Source organism: Anguilla rostrata, chromosome 11, assembly GCF_018555375.3.
Source record: "Anguilla rostrata isolate EN2019 chromosome 11, ASM1855537v3, whole genome shotgun sequence".
Lineage (NCBI taxonomy): Eukaryota > Metazoa > Chordata > Actinopteri > Anguilliformes > Anguillidae > Anguilla > Anguilla rostrata.
In genome coordinates, this window is record NC_057943.1 from 15,131,489 (window position 1) to 15,152,506 (window position 21,018).

Below are 21,018 nucleotides of genomic sequence, written 5' to 3' on the forward strand. Positions count from 1 at the left end.
TGGGAGGCGGCTGTTATTCCCTTGAGCAATGGAACTGTACTTTAACACTCTGGTAAATTTACAGTTGTAATAAGACACGGGGAGTAACAGTATAAATAATAAAAGTTTTCCCCGAATGTACGGCCTTTGATTTCTGAGTAGAGTATTCTTCCCTTCGGAATGATACACTCATACTTCAATTATTCTACTGAATTGCCAATATTATTAATATTAATAATAACAATAACACAATAATTTATTAGCATAAAGAGACATAGACACTTCCCTCATAAATCAGTCGCCAAGTATTTAATGTGCGTGTGAGCTGTTTGTTCTCCAGCAGAAACTCAAATACACTTTATATTTGTTAAATGATACCACCTGTATGCATTTCCTTCATATGTAATATCTCAATGCCATGAATGGCCTCCACTCAAGTCAATCACTGTCACTGAGTATGTCGTTGAGTTTTTGGCATTTCCTGAATGTCACATGCTTGTCAAAGTTTCCACAGCACCTCACAGTTCACACTGTGCCAGACTGAGCCCTGTTAGCTTAAAGTCATATGCACACTAAGAACATGGGTCTTACACTACTCGATTGTTTCTGTGACTAGATTTCTAAACTGCTCTTAGCATTAGGTGGCAAACCTTTTAAAACAATTAAAGTTCTTAGTTCAGTGAATTTGCAGGTTCTACAGGATGCTTTCATTTGTTTTTATTTTCTTTCACTGAGTAACAAAAACTTTGAACAGAACAATTTCTGTATTCAATAAAAAAATAAATACGTACATGAAACTAGTACAATTACCACTGTCCTCTACTCGTGTTACACGTTCAGTAAGTTACCACAGTAGCATTCGAATTTATATGAGGTCAAATATGAGGCTGACCCATCGATAAAACACAGTGTACTGTTTCTCTTCTGCCTGCTCCTTTAAGCCACACCACCCACTGGTCTGTTATCATATGATCAGTTTATCTTTGCAAAACAGGTGAGTTTTGAAATAGACCATCATCAGTCCATCAGGTCAGTGACCAAAGGCAGTGCTTCGACATTACAGGCAACGTCTAGTTTCTTTCTTCATAGTATTATTTTGAGGTTATTTTGCTATTTTGTTTTAGATTTCTTTAATAAGTAAAAATGCATTTCGTATTTTTTGCCCAAATTTGAATGCCCAGTCGTATTTCAGGCTTGTCTTATTGCAGCAGCCTCCTCCTGTGGAACGCATCCTGTGGAACGCAAACTGTCCACTCTGCAGTGTACAAGATAAGCTGCGCGGTCATTGCGTTGCACACTTACACTTCACGCACAGCTGGCAGACTGCAGGCACCTGACTGACCAGAGAGGCTGCTCTTCAGCGATGAGTCCAGGGAAACCCTACCGGCCAGCTGGGGCGGTCCCGTGGGGCTCCTGGGCACTGTTTGTACTGGCACAGTCAGTTTGCACTGGCATGGTCACCGTTCATCTCTAGACCCTAAAGTGCAACACTGTGCTAATAGACTAGTGCTTTAACTGAATATTCCTCCTGACTGGCCCTGATTTCACAGTACATCTATGGTGAAGTTTAGTGACTGTGGAAAAGAGTTCCTTATTCTCCACGTTCAGCACTCAGGAACAGTTCCCAACATGTGGTTTCCAGGAAAAGGAAAATAAATGTATAACACGGTGTGTTCCTCCTTTAACACGGCTCTGACCTGCACAACAGCTAATGCTGTGTCACCGTGCAAGGCTCTAAGAGCTTCCACTGATGGAATTCAGGCATGCAGAGCTTTCAAGGTAAAGAATAGAAAGTCTAGACTTATTTTGCATACTATCTCTGAGGATTCCATAATGAAAAGGCTTAAAATGAAAAGGCCTTCAGATATACATTACTCTCAATTCGCCTGACTGTTGGATGGGAGTGACAGAATCAAAAAAGCTATAGCTGTAAAGATGAAAAACCAAATTAAAATGATTCATTCCCCAATTCATCTTTCAAAGGAGACAAATATATGTTATTACTGCAAGTAAAACTGCCTTAAGACATTATTTTATAGTACATTGTGTTAAGGTAGCAAAAGACTTCACAGTCTTTTGAAAAAATAATTTCCTTAAAACTGTATTACTCAAAAAACTGCAAATTCCCTTGCACTCACTTGCTTCAGAAACAAGGTGCGTTGACCGCCTAAAATATTATTAACGAAGACGTGACCATCTTTAGGCTTTACCTCTTTAAACCATATCACCCCATCTTCCACAAAAAGACAGTACAAAACTGCAACACATTAATTGACTCTTAAAAGATTTTCCACTATAACTGTTCAGTGATCTCTTTGGCCTGTCGAAAGACCTCCTGTCTTTCCTGTAGTGAATCCTCCTCCTCTTCCTCCCACCTGCTCTTCCCCCTCTGCCTGCCCATGCCCTGGTCCTCCAGTTCTTCCTCTGAGCTGTAAACACTACGCTGGCCACCCCCAGAGAAGAGCTTTCTGTGGGGATGGGCGGCCATGTCCAGAAGGTCAAAGGAGTCACAGGAGAGGAAGCTGTCGTCACTGATGACACTGGCTGGCCGGCTGGACACGACAGCACCCTGCTCTGCCTGCTGTTGCAGCTCCTCATGTGGGTGGGCTGAAGTCACAGTGCCCCCAGTGGTCAGGAGGAGTTGCTGCAGGGATTCTGGGAACTGGAGGATGGTAGCCTGCTCGTCAGGGAGGTCGAGACTGGCAGAGAACTTGCCATTTCTCTTGAGAATGCCCTTCCTCCTCCTCACCACCTCCGCGCACGTGGAGCCCTTCTCCCTGGACGGCCTCGCGGAGCAGTTGCTGCCCCCGTTGCTGTCGGCCGCGCGCTCCGGGGAGGAGGAGTACCCCGACTCGCCCTCGTACAGCTTCTTCAGGATGCCCTTCTTTGGCATTTTGGAGGACAGCTGGCAGCCGGCAGGAAGGGTGAGCGAACCGCCGGCTGCCTGAGAGAGGCCCTCTGCCGCGCCGCGGTGGGGGAGGAAGGCGGCGTCGAAGCTGCTCTGGGTCTTCAGGATGCCCTTGGGCTTCTTCTTGTCCGCGGCGGCGGCGGGGGCGCGCGGCGCTCCGGCGCAGTGGGCGGGCTGTGAGATGGCGTTCTCTTTGCGTGACTTCTTCAGGCAGGCGGAGCCGCGGTGCCTGGCCGCCGCTGGCTTCAGAGGGAGGCTGAAGCAGTACTGGTGGTCGGGGGGCGGGCTGGCGGAGCGGGGTTCGCACGGCGCCCGGTTCTGCCAGTCGATATAGCGGGCCAGCAGGGGGGAGGCGCAGTCCTGACTGCACTGGCAGTCGCACACCGGCTCCTCGAAGCCCCAGTTCACCCACCAGTGGTTGGCGATGTCCTCCACCGTGGCTCGCTCCTCCACCTTTACCGTCAGCATCCAGTCAATCAGAGCACATGCGTCTGTAAGGGATGCATTTTTAAAAATACTAACATCTTTACTACAGCAGCAAAAACCTGCCCTTGATTGTATTGATTGCTAACCGCATCAATGAAAATAAGCTTTGGAACTAGCACAGCTGGCAGTATCACCCCCTGGGCAGTGGTGGCGACACCGCAGCCAGATTGCACTGAAACACTAACAGCCTGATACCTGAGGGGGGTTGAGGCCGTCTGTAATGGGCCCGGCTGATCTGTTGTGTCAGGGCCTTGTAGTCAGCCCCATCAAAGGGCATGCTCCCGTACACCAGCGCGTAGAGCAGCACACCCAGAGCCCAGCAGTCTACCTGTCAAACACAGAACAATTCAGGTTACTGTTCTGCACTACAACAACAGCTTACTGCACAATGAGCATGTAGAACAGTGTCCTTTTTAAACAGAATGCAACATAGAATATTGTTATTGATAATATGATAGTGCTTTTTGTTTTAATTACGTGTACACAGCACACAGGAACAGCCACCCCACTGAGAATCAGATGGACTGGCCTGAATCATGCTCACGTGCAGAACGTATGGATAAGCAATGGCGACATTCTTCGCCAAATCCTTCTCCTAACTTCGATAAACAAGTTCACAAGGGACCCAGTCAGCTCTGTAATCCTCTTCTACTGACACAAATTCTACCAACATCGAATACATGTACTCGTGGGAATTTTCTTTGGCATTAACTGCACAAAAAGACAGACAGGGATCTTACAAATCCTCTTAGAGGGAGAGACACTGGAAAATAGAGTGCTCCATTCACACAAAAAAGAAAGAAAAAGAAAAGCAGGAAGAAGATGAATTCCAAGAAGTAGCCAGTGACTTGATTAAAGGGGAAAAGGCTTTAGACTCGTGCCCAGTGAGTTTAAGTCTGCAGAAATTCGAATGAATGCACATTAGCTAAGAGGACCAGCAGTCCACCACTGCAGCTGGCTTGGGAAGCAGTGAATAGGTGCAAGTGCTAACTCTACTGACTGGGACTCATGGACATGAAGAACAAATTAATTTATGAACAGTGCAGACAATTGTGTTTTCTATGTAATCACTATCAAAAAACAATACATTCCAGACATTACTGTCTTATGCTGCTGCTTCAAATTTGTTCACAAAATTACACAAGAAATTCAAGTTGCATAGGTTTGTTGGAAATAAAAATATAAAATTTAAATTAAAAATATTATAACATTGCAATATTATAACATTATATCACTTTCACAAAATAACATGTATATTGATTTAGAGGCAGCATTGTGGTGTAGTATTTAGGGAACTGGATTTGTGACCAGAAGGTTGCAGGTTTGATCAGTGTACTCTGTCATACTCATCCACTCATGCCTCCAGATGCACCACGCCCTCTCCACCCCCCATGACCACCCCCCCCCCCCACCTCTCACCTCCGGGCCCTGGTAAGGCAGCCCCTTGACTATCTCTGGAGATGCATACAGAGGGCTTCCACAATAAGTCTGCAGCAAATGGCCTCTCTGGTAGTAGTTGGACAGTCCGAAGTCTGCAAGCTGCAGGGAGGGAGAGAGAGAGAAAGAGAGAGAGAGAGAGAGAGAGAGAGAGAGAGAGAGAGAGAGAGAGAGAGAGAGAGAGAGAGAGAGAGAGAGAGAGAGAGAGAGAGAGAGAGAGAGAGAGAGAGAGAGAGAGAGAGAGAGAGAGAGAGAGAGAGAGAGAGAGAGAGAGAGAGAGAGCTCAGACTTGCAGAACATTGGTAGGACCCCCTCCGTGTGAGTCAGGACACTCTGATTTGGTGTTCTAACAGACTGAACAGACAAGCAGTTATTGAGTACGCAGAGCACAAAGGGGAAGGAGTGCCATGTATCAGGAGGTTTCTACCAAGAGGCGGAGAATGCCTAAGAGGAACTTGAATAATAATAAGGTGGGCTCTCTGCGCACTGTTACACAAAATTAATGTAACATGGAAAAAGATTTTCACACGTAATCTAAAAGACATGAACTGTTAAACAATATCATAGACAAGTTATTAAATTAAATTGAATAAGCTGTCATTCATTTTGCAGTACACACACACACACAGTGCCCTCCAAAATTATTGGCACTGGCGATAAAGAGAAGCAAATGTGATAGAAACAGCTATTAATCTCCTCAATGAACAGCTATTAATCTCCTCAATGAACAGCTATTAATCTCCTCAATGAACAGCTAGTAATTTCCTCAATGAAGAGCTATTAACCTCCTCAATAAACAGCTATTAATCTCCTTAATGAACACACATTAATCTCCTCTATGAATGCAATATTAAACAGAAAATAATGTTTTGATGTTTTGCTTGACTGAGGGAGTCCATGCTCTTGTCTTTCTCTGGAGTCCGGGCTTTTGCATTGAGGAGCTGTGAAATGCATTATATATGACTCTAAGTGAATAGACGGCCAAATTAATTCAAGGGGCAATGCTGGGAGTAAGGCACATATTACATGTAGTACAAATTCTTTTCCATTTTTAGAACCTCACTGGTATGATACACTGGCAAAAGCACTCCATTCCACATCTTTTTTTAGGCCAAAACCCAAAAATAGCTGTGGCCAGGTTTGCAGAAGAGACAGGATGGTTTGCCAGGACAAGCATGCCAATTTCCAGTCCAACAGTAATCTATTAAAGTAGGCAGTCTGGAACACCTTCCGCTAGATACTTACAATGGCGCCTTGCAGTGAAGAGATTTAGAACCTCTAAAATGAATCATTGACAAAATATATATTAAAAGGTTTCAGCATTGACCATAGCAGGATAGTACTGCACTGTGCAGTATCTGCAAGTGTGCATTACAACAAGCAAGTGTAACAGTATTTATAGTAGTACAACCAGAGTATGAAGGTGGTATGGCCACATGCATAGAGACAGGGGCTGCTGTGTTATTGTGTTATGTGTTCTGTTGTGTCCAAGCCAGAAGAGCTGAGTTGCCATGCAGTTTATGCGGTCCTATCATTCTGTCTTCACAGCACAACCACACACACCTCAAATAATGGCCCCTTGCATGCGCCTGCATCTTAAGGTTCTGCAGTCACCGGAAATGATAACCTTAACTCACAAGTGTTTTTCTACACGCATGCAAGCTGTACATCCATCATACACTCTTAAAACAAGACTTTATCAGGTGGTTAGATTATGAGGCACTTAAGCACTTAAGGAAGGGGAAGAGCAGCATTGAAAAGCAGCCACATAGTTCACTCCCCTTTGAGTGCACAGGGGAATTAATTCCCCTGTATCAGTTCAGTATGTTACATTCATTTTAAATTGCTTTTCCAGTTCAAGCCTAAAATTAGAAGCAGGAGGAAGTGGCTGAGAGCAATTTATTTGTGTTTTAAAAAATTACAAATTTTAAAGAAGCTTGGCTCTAACAGCCAGACATGGCATAGGATACTCAAGCTACGTGTGCCAGTTAATGACCACAGACACAAGTATCCTTCAGTCACATGCGTATTCAGTGTTAGGGCATGATGCCTTTTTTTGGGTGTGTCTGAGGATGACAAGGTTGCACACCCGCCTGTAAGCACTGTGCACAGGTCTTGTTTCTGTTTGCACAGACATCTTTTCAGCATGTGAACATCTAGAATCACACAAGTAACCAATCTTCCCATAATGCAATGTGCTGCACCTCTGCTGGACCTTCAGGGAAAACCACATGCAAAACTGGGATGAAAGGATTCATCGGCATCTTTTGATCTTGGGCACAGATGTACGCTAAAAAATCCATTAGCTCAGAGGCATTTGGATTCCCTTCATTCCCATAAAGCTTGCACACCTTCCATACAAGGCAAGGAATGACCCAGAGGTCTTCATTAAAAGGCTGGCACAGGATTTCCTCCTTCCCGTCACGCACCGTTCTCATGCCCACCCTGCGTTTCCTCACGCAGCACCCTGGCTTTATGCACCGTTGTGATTATGATTATTTCTCTCCGGGAGGGAGGGGTCAGGATGTTTTTAGAGTTTGACAGGAATGTGAGCCAGGGTGATTTCATTCAGTCAGAATGTTCAGAACTGCTTTATGCTGCGCCAGTTTTTCATTTGTTGTGCCTCTGGTGGATGTGGTAACTGTGCACAAACATATCCAGGTGTACGTCTCTCTTTGGTACTTCCAATGCAATAAGCCTAGAGGGAGACATTTTTAGGGAAGAATACTAATACTGTATGTATTTCCTGTATATTTTCTATTAAAAACGCAGCTTTTGCACATTGTGTGCATTAAATGTTTGATTAATACTAAAGCCTTTGAGTCAAGGTAGTGTGCATGTTTTTTCATGAGAATTTCATTACCTTGACGTTGAAGTCCTGGTCCAGTAGGATGTTCTCCAATTTGAGGTCTCGATGGACCACGCCATTCTGACAGAGAGGAGGGGGAAGGGGGGTTAGGGAACAGTTTTAGCAGACAAGGCCTGTGGCCCACTGCCACGAGCTCCCATCAATTCAATTAGCGGTTACCATTATTCGAGGTCAATACAAAGACATTGCAAAATATCCATGGGAAGCTACAAGTAAAAGGGCAGTCACAAAAAGCAAGGCCAAGTATAGTGAAATGCTGCTCTGTAAAACAGCTCTAACCCAAAATAACCCATAGTGACTGTAAGTTCAGTTTCTGTTGACGATGTTGGCTGGTGCTTCGGCTTTCTTGCTCTCATGCTCTGCCTGTGAACTGAGCCCAACCGCTGCGTCTGGACTGGCCTTCTGTAGACACATTCTGCGATTCTATAAACACTCAATTCAAACCCCTGTCCCGTGGTGTTTACAGGGACAAGTAGTGCCTGTGGAAGGATCTCTGACAGAAACATCAAATATATACACACTCACACGTGCAAACACACACACACACACACACATTATTTTATTGGGAGTACTCTGGACTGATTTGTTTCTCTTTCATTCCTTCATTCAACCGGCCCCGACTCATTCTGTACTTGCAGCAAATCATATCAGGCTTCACGGACCAGGATGGAGTTAGATGAACTGGAGTGTAAAATTGGATTTCATATCTCAGAAGATAATAGGCTTTAGGCACTTAAATCGTTCCAGAACAGGGTTTCAAATTTTCTTGACTTTTTAGCTTTTTTTTTAATGCTGATATAATTCTTTCTCAAGGATTCTCAGAAAACCTGTAAGCAATCTTTCAGAAAGTTAATATTCATTAAATGCTGGCAGTGGAGTATATTTCTGTTAATGAAGACTCTTTCAGTGGCATGTTTTTTAATCCATTAGACATTATTTTAAAATTTTATTATTGAATAATTTTATTTGTATGCCTCCCATTAAAAAAAAAAAACCTTCATGTTAGTGGTTTATTAGTTCATTGCATAGCCAGAATATTTAAGTAGAATTTTATGTCAACTGAAGTAAGATACTGGGCAGATAAGAAGTACAGTTTACATTTAAATCTAAAACATATAAGAACAGCCTCCCAAACAACACCTGCAGTGATGTTCCCTTTGGTCCAGATAAAATCTGCACAGCGCCAGTACCAACAGTGGCTGGGAGCCCACAGGGTGATGCATATTTGACTATAGTGTCACCCAAGGTGTTAAACATTGGATTTTGCAGCATGCGGTAGTGCTACAATCGCAACCATTCCAAATTGATGAGAAAAATAGCAGAGGAAAAACTACATACCCACCACCTCAAAAATAATATTTATTTTTTTGAGCACTCATTCTTTGAACATGTTTTTCACAGCACAGCTAATGTCCCCATGGTCTGGTATGGGTTTGAACTGTGCCAGTGCCAACTATGGCTGGCATCCTCGCTGAGCGATGCGCAGTTGGTCCTAGCGTCGCCCAGGGATGGGACCGTTTTGTTTGGCAGGGATGATAGCACCTAATTTTGCACCAATTAACCCCCTGGTCAATTGTGTGCCCCCAACTTCCACCTGTTAAGCCGCACATAAAATGTCTTCCTCCAAGGCATGTTTGTGTAAGCTTGACATGTGAACTGTGGTGAGAAAAGAAGGGGGGATTTTTTTTCTATTGACAAATCTGTTCTTGGCAACAACTCATATTTAAAATTGAGAGAAAACCTGTTTGGCCAGGCCTTTTAAGCGGCAAATAGGCAACCTAGCCAAACAATTGAGCATCTAAATAGATGCTTCTGCTAATGAATCTGACAGATTTTTAAACATAATGGTTAATGGTTTAAAAAGCATTGTGCTGCCCAGTAGTTTGATCTGGTGGGAATTTAATAGATCTGACAATTTCACACAGTGGATTCCCTGTGATGTTTAAAAAGCTCTTTCTCAGACTCATTACATCCCTTTAATTAACAAAGATGAAGTACAAAACATGCTGAACTGATGTGAACTTGTCAGGACAGGGTTATAATTAGGCTTGGCTGCTTGGGTGGAGACTGTGCAGATTTGCCAGATTCAGCATTTAGACCTTAAAATAGACAATATAATAAATAAAACCTTTTTGATGTGTTTTTAGGCTTTATTTTACTAATCATTTTAACAAATTAAATTTTTTAATGAGGGGGCTTGTATCTTGGTAACACAGAGCAACTGTGATTGGCTTAGCTTGTTTTTACCCACGCTACTTTTCACTTCCTGCACAGAGCCGCATGGGCAATCTGACCACTGACCCTGGCTGGCAGGAAGCTAAGAGGATTCATCAAAACAGATCCGCAAAGAGATCGGCCTTCTCTCAAATATTTACTTGTTTTCCAAATGTTGAGTGCTGTTGGGCAAAAAAAAACTGAGTACATTTCAGAATGTTCCAGTCTGACAGCACACAAAAATCTCAATCAACCCACAACAGTCTGCCGCCACTCTTGCGTTAGTTCAGAATGAGTGTTAGGCTGGGAGAACAAAGGGAATTTTATTTACAAACTTAAATAGATTGTTCATTTGTCAGGATTGTTATTTTTAATCCCGTTTTGAGGTCAAATGTGAATATCTGAAGACTGAATCGCAGCCCGTTGGCGTAATGTTGTCAAAGGTCCTGGGCTGTTTATGTGCTGAATTCTGGGGGGAGGGCCTGATTTGCACATGTACCGTGACTCCCTGTGGTCACTGCGATTAAACAGCGAAGGCCTAAATGTTCTCCCATCTGCACTGACACACTGGCAGCTAAAGTGCGCTAAAGTGCATCATACCGCTGAAGACCTTTCCTTTATCTTTCCCAGCTTTAGTGGAACTGTGAATAATTTATACATTATACATTTGACACAGTTAACAATTCATGATTTTTGTCCAACGCTGAGTTTGCCTCAGAGTTGCATTTTATTTTTAATTTAAACCAGGATTAAGATCTGGAGCATTTTGTCTTAAAGATTGTTATTTTGAAAATGTTTGCATACATATATTTCATTACAAAAATAAAACCAAACAAGTGGTTCACTTTACACTAAATGGATCAGTGCACAGTGAAGGTATCTGACCTGCATGACCCCATGGCTACTGTGCAGATTAAACAATGCCTGCCTGCTCAGACTATAGTCTTTCTTTACTTGCTCTACTTATGTCAGCTTTCCCAGATTCATAGACTTACTCAGCAGTCTGCCCTACATTTCAAAGCAAACCAAGCTCACTTATACCATTTATTTAGGTCAAAAGGGGGAGTGAGACTGCCTTCTCTCAACTCCCTATTAGTTTGACTTTTAGCTAAGAGTTGTGTGTGCTTGCGTGTGTGCTTGTTTGTGTTTGTGTGTGAGAGAGAGAGCGAGAGAGAAAGAGCGATAGAAAGAGGGGTAGAGAGAGAGAGCGAGATAGAGAGAGAGAGAGAAAGAGCGAGATAGAGAGAGAGAGGGAGAGAGAGAGATAGAGATAGAGAGAGAGAAGAGGGGGTGATGTATGTGTTCAGAAGGATGTGCTTGCTGTATCCGTGCTCTTTCTTTATGCCTGTTATCTGATAGGGGAGTGCTGACCTTGTGGCAGTAGTGCACAGCGAAACAGAAAGAGAGAGCGGGGGTGAGGTGTGTGTTCAGAAGGACTTGTTTGTTGTATTTGTGTTCTTTCTTTATGCCCATAGGGGGGAGCTGACCTTGTGGCAGTAGTGCACGGCGGAGGTGATCTGCCGGAAGATGTCCCGCGCCTCCGCCTCCGGGAGCCGCCGTCTCTCGTTGACATAGTCGTACAGCTCTCCCTGACTGGCGTAATCCATCACAATCACAATCTTGTCCTTGCTCTCAAACACTGCACAAGGAGATGTGGACAGAGGGACACGGCACCAGGGCAAGTTAGGCAGTGTGCGGTATCTGTTTCAGCTGCTCATGGGATCAGCTGAAAATCCTCCTCACGCTATCGCCAACAGTACTGTCTGTGTGTGTGTGTGTGTGTGTGTGTGTGTGTGCATGCATGTGCATATTTGTTTGTGTGTATGCACTTGCGTTTGTGTTGCTCACCCTCATGTATGCGGATGATGTTGGGGTGTTTGAGAGATGAGATGATTTCAATCTCTCTCTGGATGTGCACTCTGTCCAGGTCATCTGTGATACGTTCCTTTCGGATGGACTTGATGGCCACCTGGAACATAAAAGGACAAACCAATCAGGTACAGAGCCTGAGGCATAGTAACAAAGCGTCCCAAAAAAGCATCCTCTTCCAGACTTTCCATGTTGTTGAGAACTCTTCATAATTCCCAGCAGGCAATATGCAATACACAGCAAATACCATCTTTGTTTCCAAATTATATTTTTCACATCCTGTTCCATTTAGTTTTTATGACCTTATCCTGAAGAAACCACAAAGCATTACCCATCTATTTCTGCTGCTGCAAGTTTCGGCATAAGCTTCTTCTGCTAGGGCAGAACAACCGTTCAATAGCATGACTCCACTTTGGATTTGAACACACAACCCACAGATAGCCTGTCCAGTTTAGGAGTCACTGTTCCTCAGTGTGGCCCCCAGTGGAATCTTCAGCTGCTTACCCCCTATGAAATTCAGCCGAATGTCACAATCCCCACCACTGTTGTTTATTTGCATGGCATTGCTGGAAAATGTTAAGCGCAGACCTCATGTCGAGATAAACACTAAGTAGCCAGGGCAATGCATTGTTTGCTTGTTTGTTTGCTTGTCTCTCCAAGGAATTAGTTACGCCAGCAACATCTGGTGTGGATTCCACGGGGTTGGCCCATCCACATTTTTATCTCTTTACCTCTCAAAGGCTTAGTTTTGAGAGCAGTGAACACGCTGCGATGTCCCTGTGATTTAGGTGTGATTAAGGGCTTAAGGAGCGGGTGGGCCGTGTGATCTGAACAGGCCGGGCGTCGCCAGCGAAACAGCTGCAGCGCTGGCCGCATTGTCACAGTTAATCTCACGCGCCAGTCTGAAGAGAAAGGGCACATTGGGCAATGCCCCAGTAAACACCGAGCACCCCCAGGAATCCCACAGCACTTAGGGCCTGTATCTATATCTATGCCATCGCTGTGCGCAGACTGTAAAATATTAAACCCAGAGGACGTTTCTGGTCGGTCAAACCCAGGATTTATCGCATTTTACCTCCCAGCCATGACATTGCAGCAAACCTTGAATGTTCAGGGAAAGGAGCAGTGTTGGGCCTGGTGAAACTGGATAGAGGGTCCTGTCAGCCCAAATCAACCCAGTATACAGGGTAAGGAGCACCTTGGTCTGCCATGTGTCACAGACAATCACATGCAAGTTATGAAGCAGCCGTCCAGTCAGCCTGTGCAGGCTACACGTCTCTGTGGGTTACGGTCATTTCCGTTTGGTCTCTGCTCTGGGCTACACAGCTGAGGGAAAAAATCTCCCTGTTTTGACTTCTCAGGCTCTTTTGTTCACATGGATGACAAGCCAAGTTGACCATCCCTAGTTACGCAATGGTCAGATTTCAGTTTTTAATGACTGCTATATACATATGCATATAAATGTGCACAAATAAATGTCACCTTTTTTGCATGATTAAAGCTAATGAAAGTTCAGAGAGACTGGTGTTTTATATCATGGCAGACCTTGGCAAGCAGCATGTCTGGGTGCAAGGCTGACATTCCTCTTCCCTTGTTGACCTCTCAACTCCCCACCCCCTTCATCCCAGAGAAATTAAGCTCTGTTCGAGCCAGCCGGTCAGAGGACACTCTGAGTATTGTTCTCCCTAGGGTGTGTGTGTGTGTGTGTGTTTGTTTCCTCAGGGACACTGGACAATTCCACTGCACAAATTTTAGAGGGCAAATCCCATGAAACACTGAGTTGAATAGCCTCACCTCGTGTACAAATTTCTGATTCTGTACTGGTGGCCAATCAACAGATATGTAGCTTCCCTTGCACTGGGGTACTGCTAAGCACAGAGGATATAGTTACAAGGATATGTTTCCATGGACACATTTCTACTGTTTCACATATTTCACAGGGCATTCTAATCCATCAAGGGTAAATTCTAAAAATGCTTTGCAGAGAGCATTGCAGAGTCCAGAGGGGCGCAAAGATAGGAGAATAGACACCATTAACAGCAGTGCTTTCGGCCTGAAAAAAATACACAAAGTGGGGTGGGAAAACTCTTAGGCCAAAGCTGATTAGGTCTGTTTGCTACCACAAAAGAGTTCAGCTCTTTCACACTCTTTCAACATAAGCATATAAATGACTGCATAGAAAAATGTGAAGGGTGCCAGTGTTCTTTACAGACAAACAATGGCTTGATTCATTTGACATGATTCAAAACCTAATTGTCGAAATACTGGAAGCTTCACACTGGATAGCTGATTGAAGCAAGCCAAAGAACACTAATGCATAAACAATAAATAATCTCTCCAGTCATGACGTTCAAAATGGTCGACTGCCCGATATTTGGAGTGCCTCTGTGTATCCGCACCTGCGGAGTCATGCAGTCACGTGGTCACATGGTCACATGGTCATGCGGTCGCTCCGGATTATTTATAGCTCCTGCTATCAGGATCTGGCCCGCTACACCCAGGCAGCTTGCAAGAGCTGACAGACCACAGGGCAAGCAGCTCTTATCCAAGCACAGACCAGATAACAACACGGCCTGTCTCTCTTTACTCCTGCTATTGTTCATGTCACTGCTATTACAAGAGGACCTTACCAGTTGTGTAAACAGTGAATGGAGGTTTTATGTATGCATGAAACTACAGTATCATCCACTGGTCCCATGATCCCATCCTTCAGTTGTGAATAGAATGTGGTGGTGTCCCAAATTACCAGGCAGCCAGTGTGTGTCCATGTGTGTGTTTGTGTGCGCGTGCATGCGTGTATGTGTGTACGTGTGTGTGTGTGTGTGTGTGCATGTGTATGTGTTTAAGTGTGTATGTGTACGTTTGTGTACGTGTATTTGTGTGTATGCGTGTGTGCGTGTGGATGTCCGCGTGTGAGTCAGAGTCAATGTTATGGACAGGGAACAGGGAATGTTGAATGGCTGTTCCTACGTGAGGTCCTTGAGTTGGAGAGGGTGCAGCATCCTACAGACTGATCACGGGGAGAGGCGGTGATATAAGATACAGATGGACCCACTAGCCTGACTGAGTATTCAGCTTTCATTGTAGATATGGTTTCAAAAGAATTTCACTTGACTTAGAGTATAGTATTCTTTTGATTCAAATCCAATATACTGGAATAACTAATGGTGAGGGGCCTGGGGCTGTAACTTTTTGGTAACAGTGCCATTGTTACCGTGAGCAAAGTACGGATGCCGAAATGATAATGATTCAGCAAATATCCAGCTGAACAATGGACTGCATGTAAGAGAACGTAAGCTGCGTAAGTCACTCTGGGTAGGAGTGCTTGCTAATTGGTTAAAAATGTGAAACCAATTTTAGATTTTACAGTATTTTATTATCACAAAATATCCTTCTTCAGAATATTTTAAAGTTCTCAGATTTTTAGAGACTTTACTTTTATTGTTATTTTTCAATTTACAACTTTATTCCAACCCTGCAGTCAAATAAAAACTCTGTTTTCACTGTTTTCCAATGAGAGGTGCACTAGCTTGTGCTACTGTTCTGTGAGAAGGAAAGGGCCTCAGACAGGCTCTTCAGTGGGGGTCCAGAGGAAAGAGGTGGGGGTTGGAGAGGAGGTTAAGGCGATCAAAGTGGTGGGGCAGAGGCCAGAGGAAGTGAGCCAATGCCTGCGGTGGGAACACTAAGTCCTGTCTCCTCGAGGGGGTCCAGGAAATTGACACACTAAATTGTGCGAAAATTCCTTTTTGACCAAGTTACAGTTTGAACCCCCTAACCCCTCAACCCCCCCGACCCCCCGACCACCCCCTCCTCCAATATTATACTGAGCACTGTAGAACTAACATCTCATTGTAAGAGGATTATGGGCAGTAAAAGGTTGATTTCTGGTAGGGTCGGCTCAATGAGTCCTGGCTGACTTAGCTCAGATCTGAATTGGATCCAGGTGTATCAGAACGACTTATACTCTGGCCACATCCAGCCTGTAATTCAGACTGGAAAGTGAACTGCATCCATATTTTTGATTAGAGCCCAGAATGTGTCACATTTAATTTGCTAACTGGGTTACAGCCTGGCCACAGAGAAATCTCACATATCTGGTGCACGCAGGTGCAGGTCTCTGACAGTGTGAAATGTATACCTAACCTACACATTTGTACCTTACATTTTAACGAGACTGAGGGGAAAATGCGCACCACCCTTTCACTCAGAATGCACAACATGGAGCTAGCCTACAGAGAATTTCGCACAGAAGGGAACACAGGAAAAACAGTATGGGACAACATGGCGCATGGAAATCTAGCAGCACTGAGGTAATGTGTTTTGTTAGCTGATAAGCAGATGTCTGTATAATCAGAGCTGCCATAGACTGCAGAACATACTGAGATCTGTTTCCCCAGGTCAAAGAAACAAAGAACACAGCCTTTGACGATACACCACATTTCCACAGAAAGACTAGAGCCATAAAATCATGAAAAATCAGTCTCTAAGTTCCTTAGAACTCTATGAAAAAAGGAATAGCTTTATCTGATAAATTGAAACACAATCATGGGAAAGGGAAGATACCATTCTGGAACTTCATCGCCTCCACCAGACAGTTTAATACCTAACATATTCCACCAGTAAGGAAGTGGCCCGGTGTCAGAGAAAGTGAACTACTGCATGGCTAGCCGCTGACTTGCCTCCCTCCCTACCGCCTCCATATCACATTCACCAGGTCCAGTTGGAAGACAGCCAAGTCATTCTGACCCCAGTGTTTATCTCCAGTTCCCTCTCAGTCCAATTTCAATTATAGCCCCTCTCCTGTTTCCAAAAATAATGTCTGTTTTGTTTGAAAGAATGTTAGGTATGCCCCGACTCCAGGAACTCTGCTTTTTTTGACTTGAGCTGGTCTGGACTCAGCTTGGAGGAATGCATGCAGAGGACGAGCAGCAGCCAGATCAGGGCTTTTGTTTGGTAGGGAGTGGCTAATCTGATTTCCAATAAGTGTTTTCTCCGTAACAATGCTTAAATAATAATAACTTCTAATCTCACGGCAGACCTTGGGGTTGTTTCCTCATAATAAAATCTAGCTTCGATTCCTTGGCTTGATTCGCTCAATTTAATAAATCAGCAAGTCCTGTTATCCACAAAAAAAAGGTAATTGCACGAGAATACAATGCTATACAATAATTTAAATCTAGGTGAGAAGCCATTTCATTACTTGGCAATATTTCACTGATTTCTTTGTGGAACATGAGATGAAGTCAGTTCCAACAAAAATGAAGACTTCAAAAAATGAAACTGTTAAAGTGAAACCATTCAGCTCTTTCAGCCCTGCTGAAATAGAGCAGCCGCAACAGCACTATTTTGTACAGTATACGAATAAGGATACCGATTCAGAAATATAATACAACAACACTGCTAATAATAAGTAGCAGTAATATGAATCATTAAAAATTGTACAAATGATACATAAATACGTATTCACAGTAATATTCCCTGCAGGATCCTAGCATCTGTTCTAAGACTGTTAGAATTGAGTATGGTACAGTAGGGAGCAGCAGTAAGGCAATGGTTGTGATGTGGTGGTGGTGGTGGGGGAGGAAGCTAATGTCCAATACCTGGAGGCACAAAGGCCTCTGAAAGGCCCCTAACTCCCTTCCTAAATGTTAGCATGACTCAGAGCGGAGGCATGCGAGCCCTGGCAGCAAGGCGGAAATGTGTGGAGTCCAGGGGCTATTAGCAGCAGACAGCCATTCAAACAAGCCGTGTTTAATTCCAAGCCCCAGAAGAATGCGCCGGACTGACGAAAAGAAACCTGTTCCAGTTAACTGGATGACTTCTTTCCAGCTCACTTTAGCCAACGAACACAGCGGCTTTCTTGCGTTATGTCATTTGTTTGCTTGGCAGGTCCAAGTGATGTTTTTACACATTATGCTAAATTTATACTAAGGGGTATTTATAGAGGCAATTCAGGAGAAAATATCTTTCCTAAAGGTACAGCAGTAGTATCCCAGTACAGTCCTGCCTGGAACAAGATCCTGTTGATTCTAGTCCCATATCCAGTTCCCTAAACACTACTCAAATCAAAGCAATCAGGTACCTTCTGGAATTCCCACAGAGGCCAACATAATAAACGCACCATAAAATGAAATAAATAAACAGACACTTGTATTATAAGATTGTGAGGGAAAAACAACCATTTTAGAGAGGATGGCCGATTAGCCTGCCCACTTAAATAGACTTTGCAACTCCCCTGTCATCTGGGACACACCCGTGACTCTCAGAGTGTTTTATTTATTCATGAAATCACAGCATCAGCCATGAATAATTCAGAGCTTAAATAATCTAAGGAACTGCACTCTCTGTCCCTGACAGAAGGCAACCTCACGTAGCAGCACAGAGCAATGTCACAGAAGGACAGAGCGTTTCTCTGCTTTGCAATCTTGCGAAATGTGAAATTAAGCAGCATGAAACAGTTAGATAATTACATGTAATGCAATGAGTAACAAACGTTAATGACACAGACAAAAATAGTGATTATTATGTATGAATCTTCTCTGTGGATTTATACCAGGGCAGATTTGTGCACAATATCATTTGCCACACTGTTGCAAATATGTTGGCAGTAATAAAATAATACATGGGCTCATATTGGCCATCCTTTGCAGATGTCACGACTGGCTTAGTGTCTGATATATTTACCCCTGCCCCACAGGGAATCAACTTACTAATGTAAGTGTATTTTAAATCGGCCCTTTTTCAGTTATGACGTGCACAGACTGACAAACACACAGCAACCAAATAACAACAACAACAACAACAACAACAACAACAACAACAACAACAATAATAATAATAATAATAATAATAATAATGTAACCTCTGGCCTACAAAATATGCTTGTGGTAAATAAATAGAGCTGTAGCCTATACAACAAAATAGAGACTCACCGTCTTTCCACTCCCTCGCTCCACCGCTTTCTTCACCTTGCCGTAGGTCCCCTTGCCCAGGGTTTCCAGAACATCATACCTGTGTTTGAGGTTGTGTTTGTGCTGGTGCTTTTTCACTACTGACAGCGTTCGTACAGGTTGGAGCGAGCTTGTCTTATCCGCTCCTAGTCTCGTGTCTGCGCTCACGCTCCTCTTCAGGCTCGACCCATCGTCTGAGTACGCGATGCCCTGAAGGCTTCCCAGCTCTGTCCGTTCGCTTGTGGTCATGGTGCTGCTGTCGTGGGTTTCTCTCCTTCCCATCCTCGGGTTGTCGTCTTCCCTGCCGCACCTGTCATGACGACACGTGGATTTCATAGTATCAAAAAAAAAAAAAACGTAGCAATAACGATGATAAATTACTCACATAAAGGTGTCTATTGCGACGATTAGACGTAAGGCGCAACCTTAAAAACGCTAAAATCTCCCTGAACAAACTGAATCATGCACTGTAGTTTGCAATCAAACGTTCTCGGCTACATTCGTGATAGTTTTCTTGCAGTTTTGTATTTTTATTTTAAGTGTATACGCGTCAAAATAATAATACTTACCGTTTAAATATATATATATATTTACTGAACTTTTCAGGCGTTAATAAGTCCATTCATCTTCGAAGCAAGTGTCCTCTATCACACGAAGTTCCATTTATTGAAGTAGATTTTCTCACCAGGCATCATCCGCAACAATGTCTCAGCCTCCTTTTCTACTAACACAACAAACCGAGTGCAAGCAGCCACATGGTCGAAGCTAATGGGTGGAGCCGGTCCCAGCTGTCATAGCAGCAGTCCTAGCGTCACGCTAAAACAAAAAAATCCCGTCGACCTATTGCGTCCGCCCCTCTCACAGTAGGAGAATGCGAAAGGAATCTGAGCAACGCGCAAAGCATTTTGGAAGCCAGACTATCTTCCGCTAAGTCATTTCTGAAATAAGACTGTTCTAAATGATCCTTACCGTAAACCTTCATGTTCTTCGTCACTTGGTGTATTCATGACACATAACTACTATGTGGCGTACTTCCTACCAATTTGTATTGTACATTATTTCCAGTTATACTGTATATACTTGAAATATGCCATGATATTTAAAGTTAACCACCCTTACCATATATATTGATTACAGCATTGTCCTTCTTTCCTCTCCCCCTGTTTTGTTTTATCACTGGTTTGGGGTCTTGATTTGCATTAAACATGTGTCCCACCATCTGACATTAGAGGAGTAGATCTCTCTCTCTCATGCGCACGCACACGCACGCACACACATGTACACACACAAACACACACACACACACACACACACACACACAGTTCCCACTCCTAAATCTTTTACATGGTTAGTGAATTCTTTTATTCACATTCTCAAAGTGTATTTCCACATTGGCTATATGTAGTTTAAACATAGTTTCTTTGTCTCAGTGTGGAGGACAGTTACAGTATGTGTTCAACGAAAGTCTGGCCAGCGTCTTGACGGTCTGCCTAGAGCTGGACCATGGTGGAATCCCAGGTGGCGAACAGTCGAATTCAACTTAGTGGCATCTGCAGCACCAGTTGGCTGGGGAATCCTCTGGGAAGATCATCATAATCCTGGTCAGGTCTGTTATGAAAAAATAAAAAAAGATATTAGGATAATATTCTTTGTGGGTTTTATCAATATTTAATTTACATTCTCACTCACATATACATATGTGTATATACACATACAAAAATATAACTATTCCTATGTTTTGCAGAAAGACTGAACTGCACATTATGTGAGGGCACATATGACACATTGATTAATAGTACTTTTTCAAATTAAAGCACATTGTCATGGTTCCTGCTCACCAACAGAGAGCAGTAAAGGACTGAATCTGTGTCCTGTCCTCGTTATTGAATCATTGTGGTTATCATTATTTTGCAGTGTATTCAAGTTGCCCTAGTTCCCTTGTTCATTGCTCAATCTTGGAGTCTCCTAACCTGTTTGCTTGCCTAGTTCTGAGTTTCTTGTTGTTTGTTCTTCTTATTCCAGTCCTTATGTACTTTTTTATTTTATATGCATTTATTTTTGCACCGGTTTTCATTGATTTACCTGTCCTTTATTTGAATATTTGTCAATGAAATCTCTCCACTGTTTTCCCTGCCTCCTGGGTTGCTTTTCTGCACTTGGGCACAGTCCTCAGTCCACATTACACACATTAAATAATGAGGAAGCTCATTCATCAAAGACACAGTTTCATCGCATCATCTACTGCCATCTAATCCAATGACTGCATTATGTGCGACATAGCTAGGAGTAAGCATGTCGCAGTCGAG

At 43.5% G+C, this 21,018-nt stretch overlaps 1 protein-coding gene across 2 annotated transcripts; it reads right to left on the reverse strand.

The window, feature by feature from the left end:
- Window positions 1-681: 681 nt before the first annotated feature.
- On the reverse strand, window positions 682-19,511 carry LOC135234051 (NUAK family SNF1-like kinase 1). 2 transcript variants are annotated; one of them, XM_064298173.1, is made up of 8 exons: window positions 19,312-19,511; window positions 18,695-19,022; window positions 11,742-11,862; window positions 11,381-11,532; window positions 7,674-7,739; window positions 4,793-4,912; window positions 3,569-3,701; window positions 682-3,378 (listed from the first exon to the last, which is right to left on the reverse strand). In XM_064298173.1, exons 1-8 carry the CDS (start codon window positions 19,332-19,334, stop codon window positions 2,273-2,275), a joined length of 2,049 nt encoding a protein of 682 aa, XP_064154243.1. In that variant the 5' UTR covers window positions 19,335-19,511; the 3' UTR covers window positions 682-2,272. The 2 variants fall into 2 exon arrangements, with proteins under 2 accessions (XP_064154243.1, XP_064154242.1); XM_064298172.1 differs by having other exon boundaries at window positions 19,282-19,511.
- Between the last annotated feature and the right edge of the window lie 1,507 nt (window positions 19,512-21,018).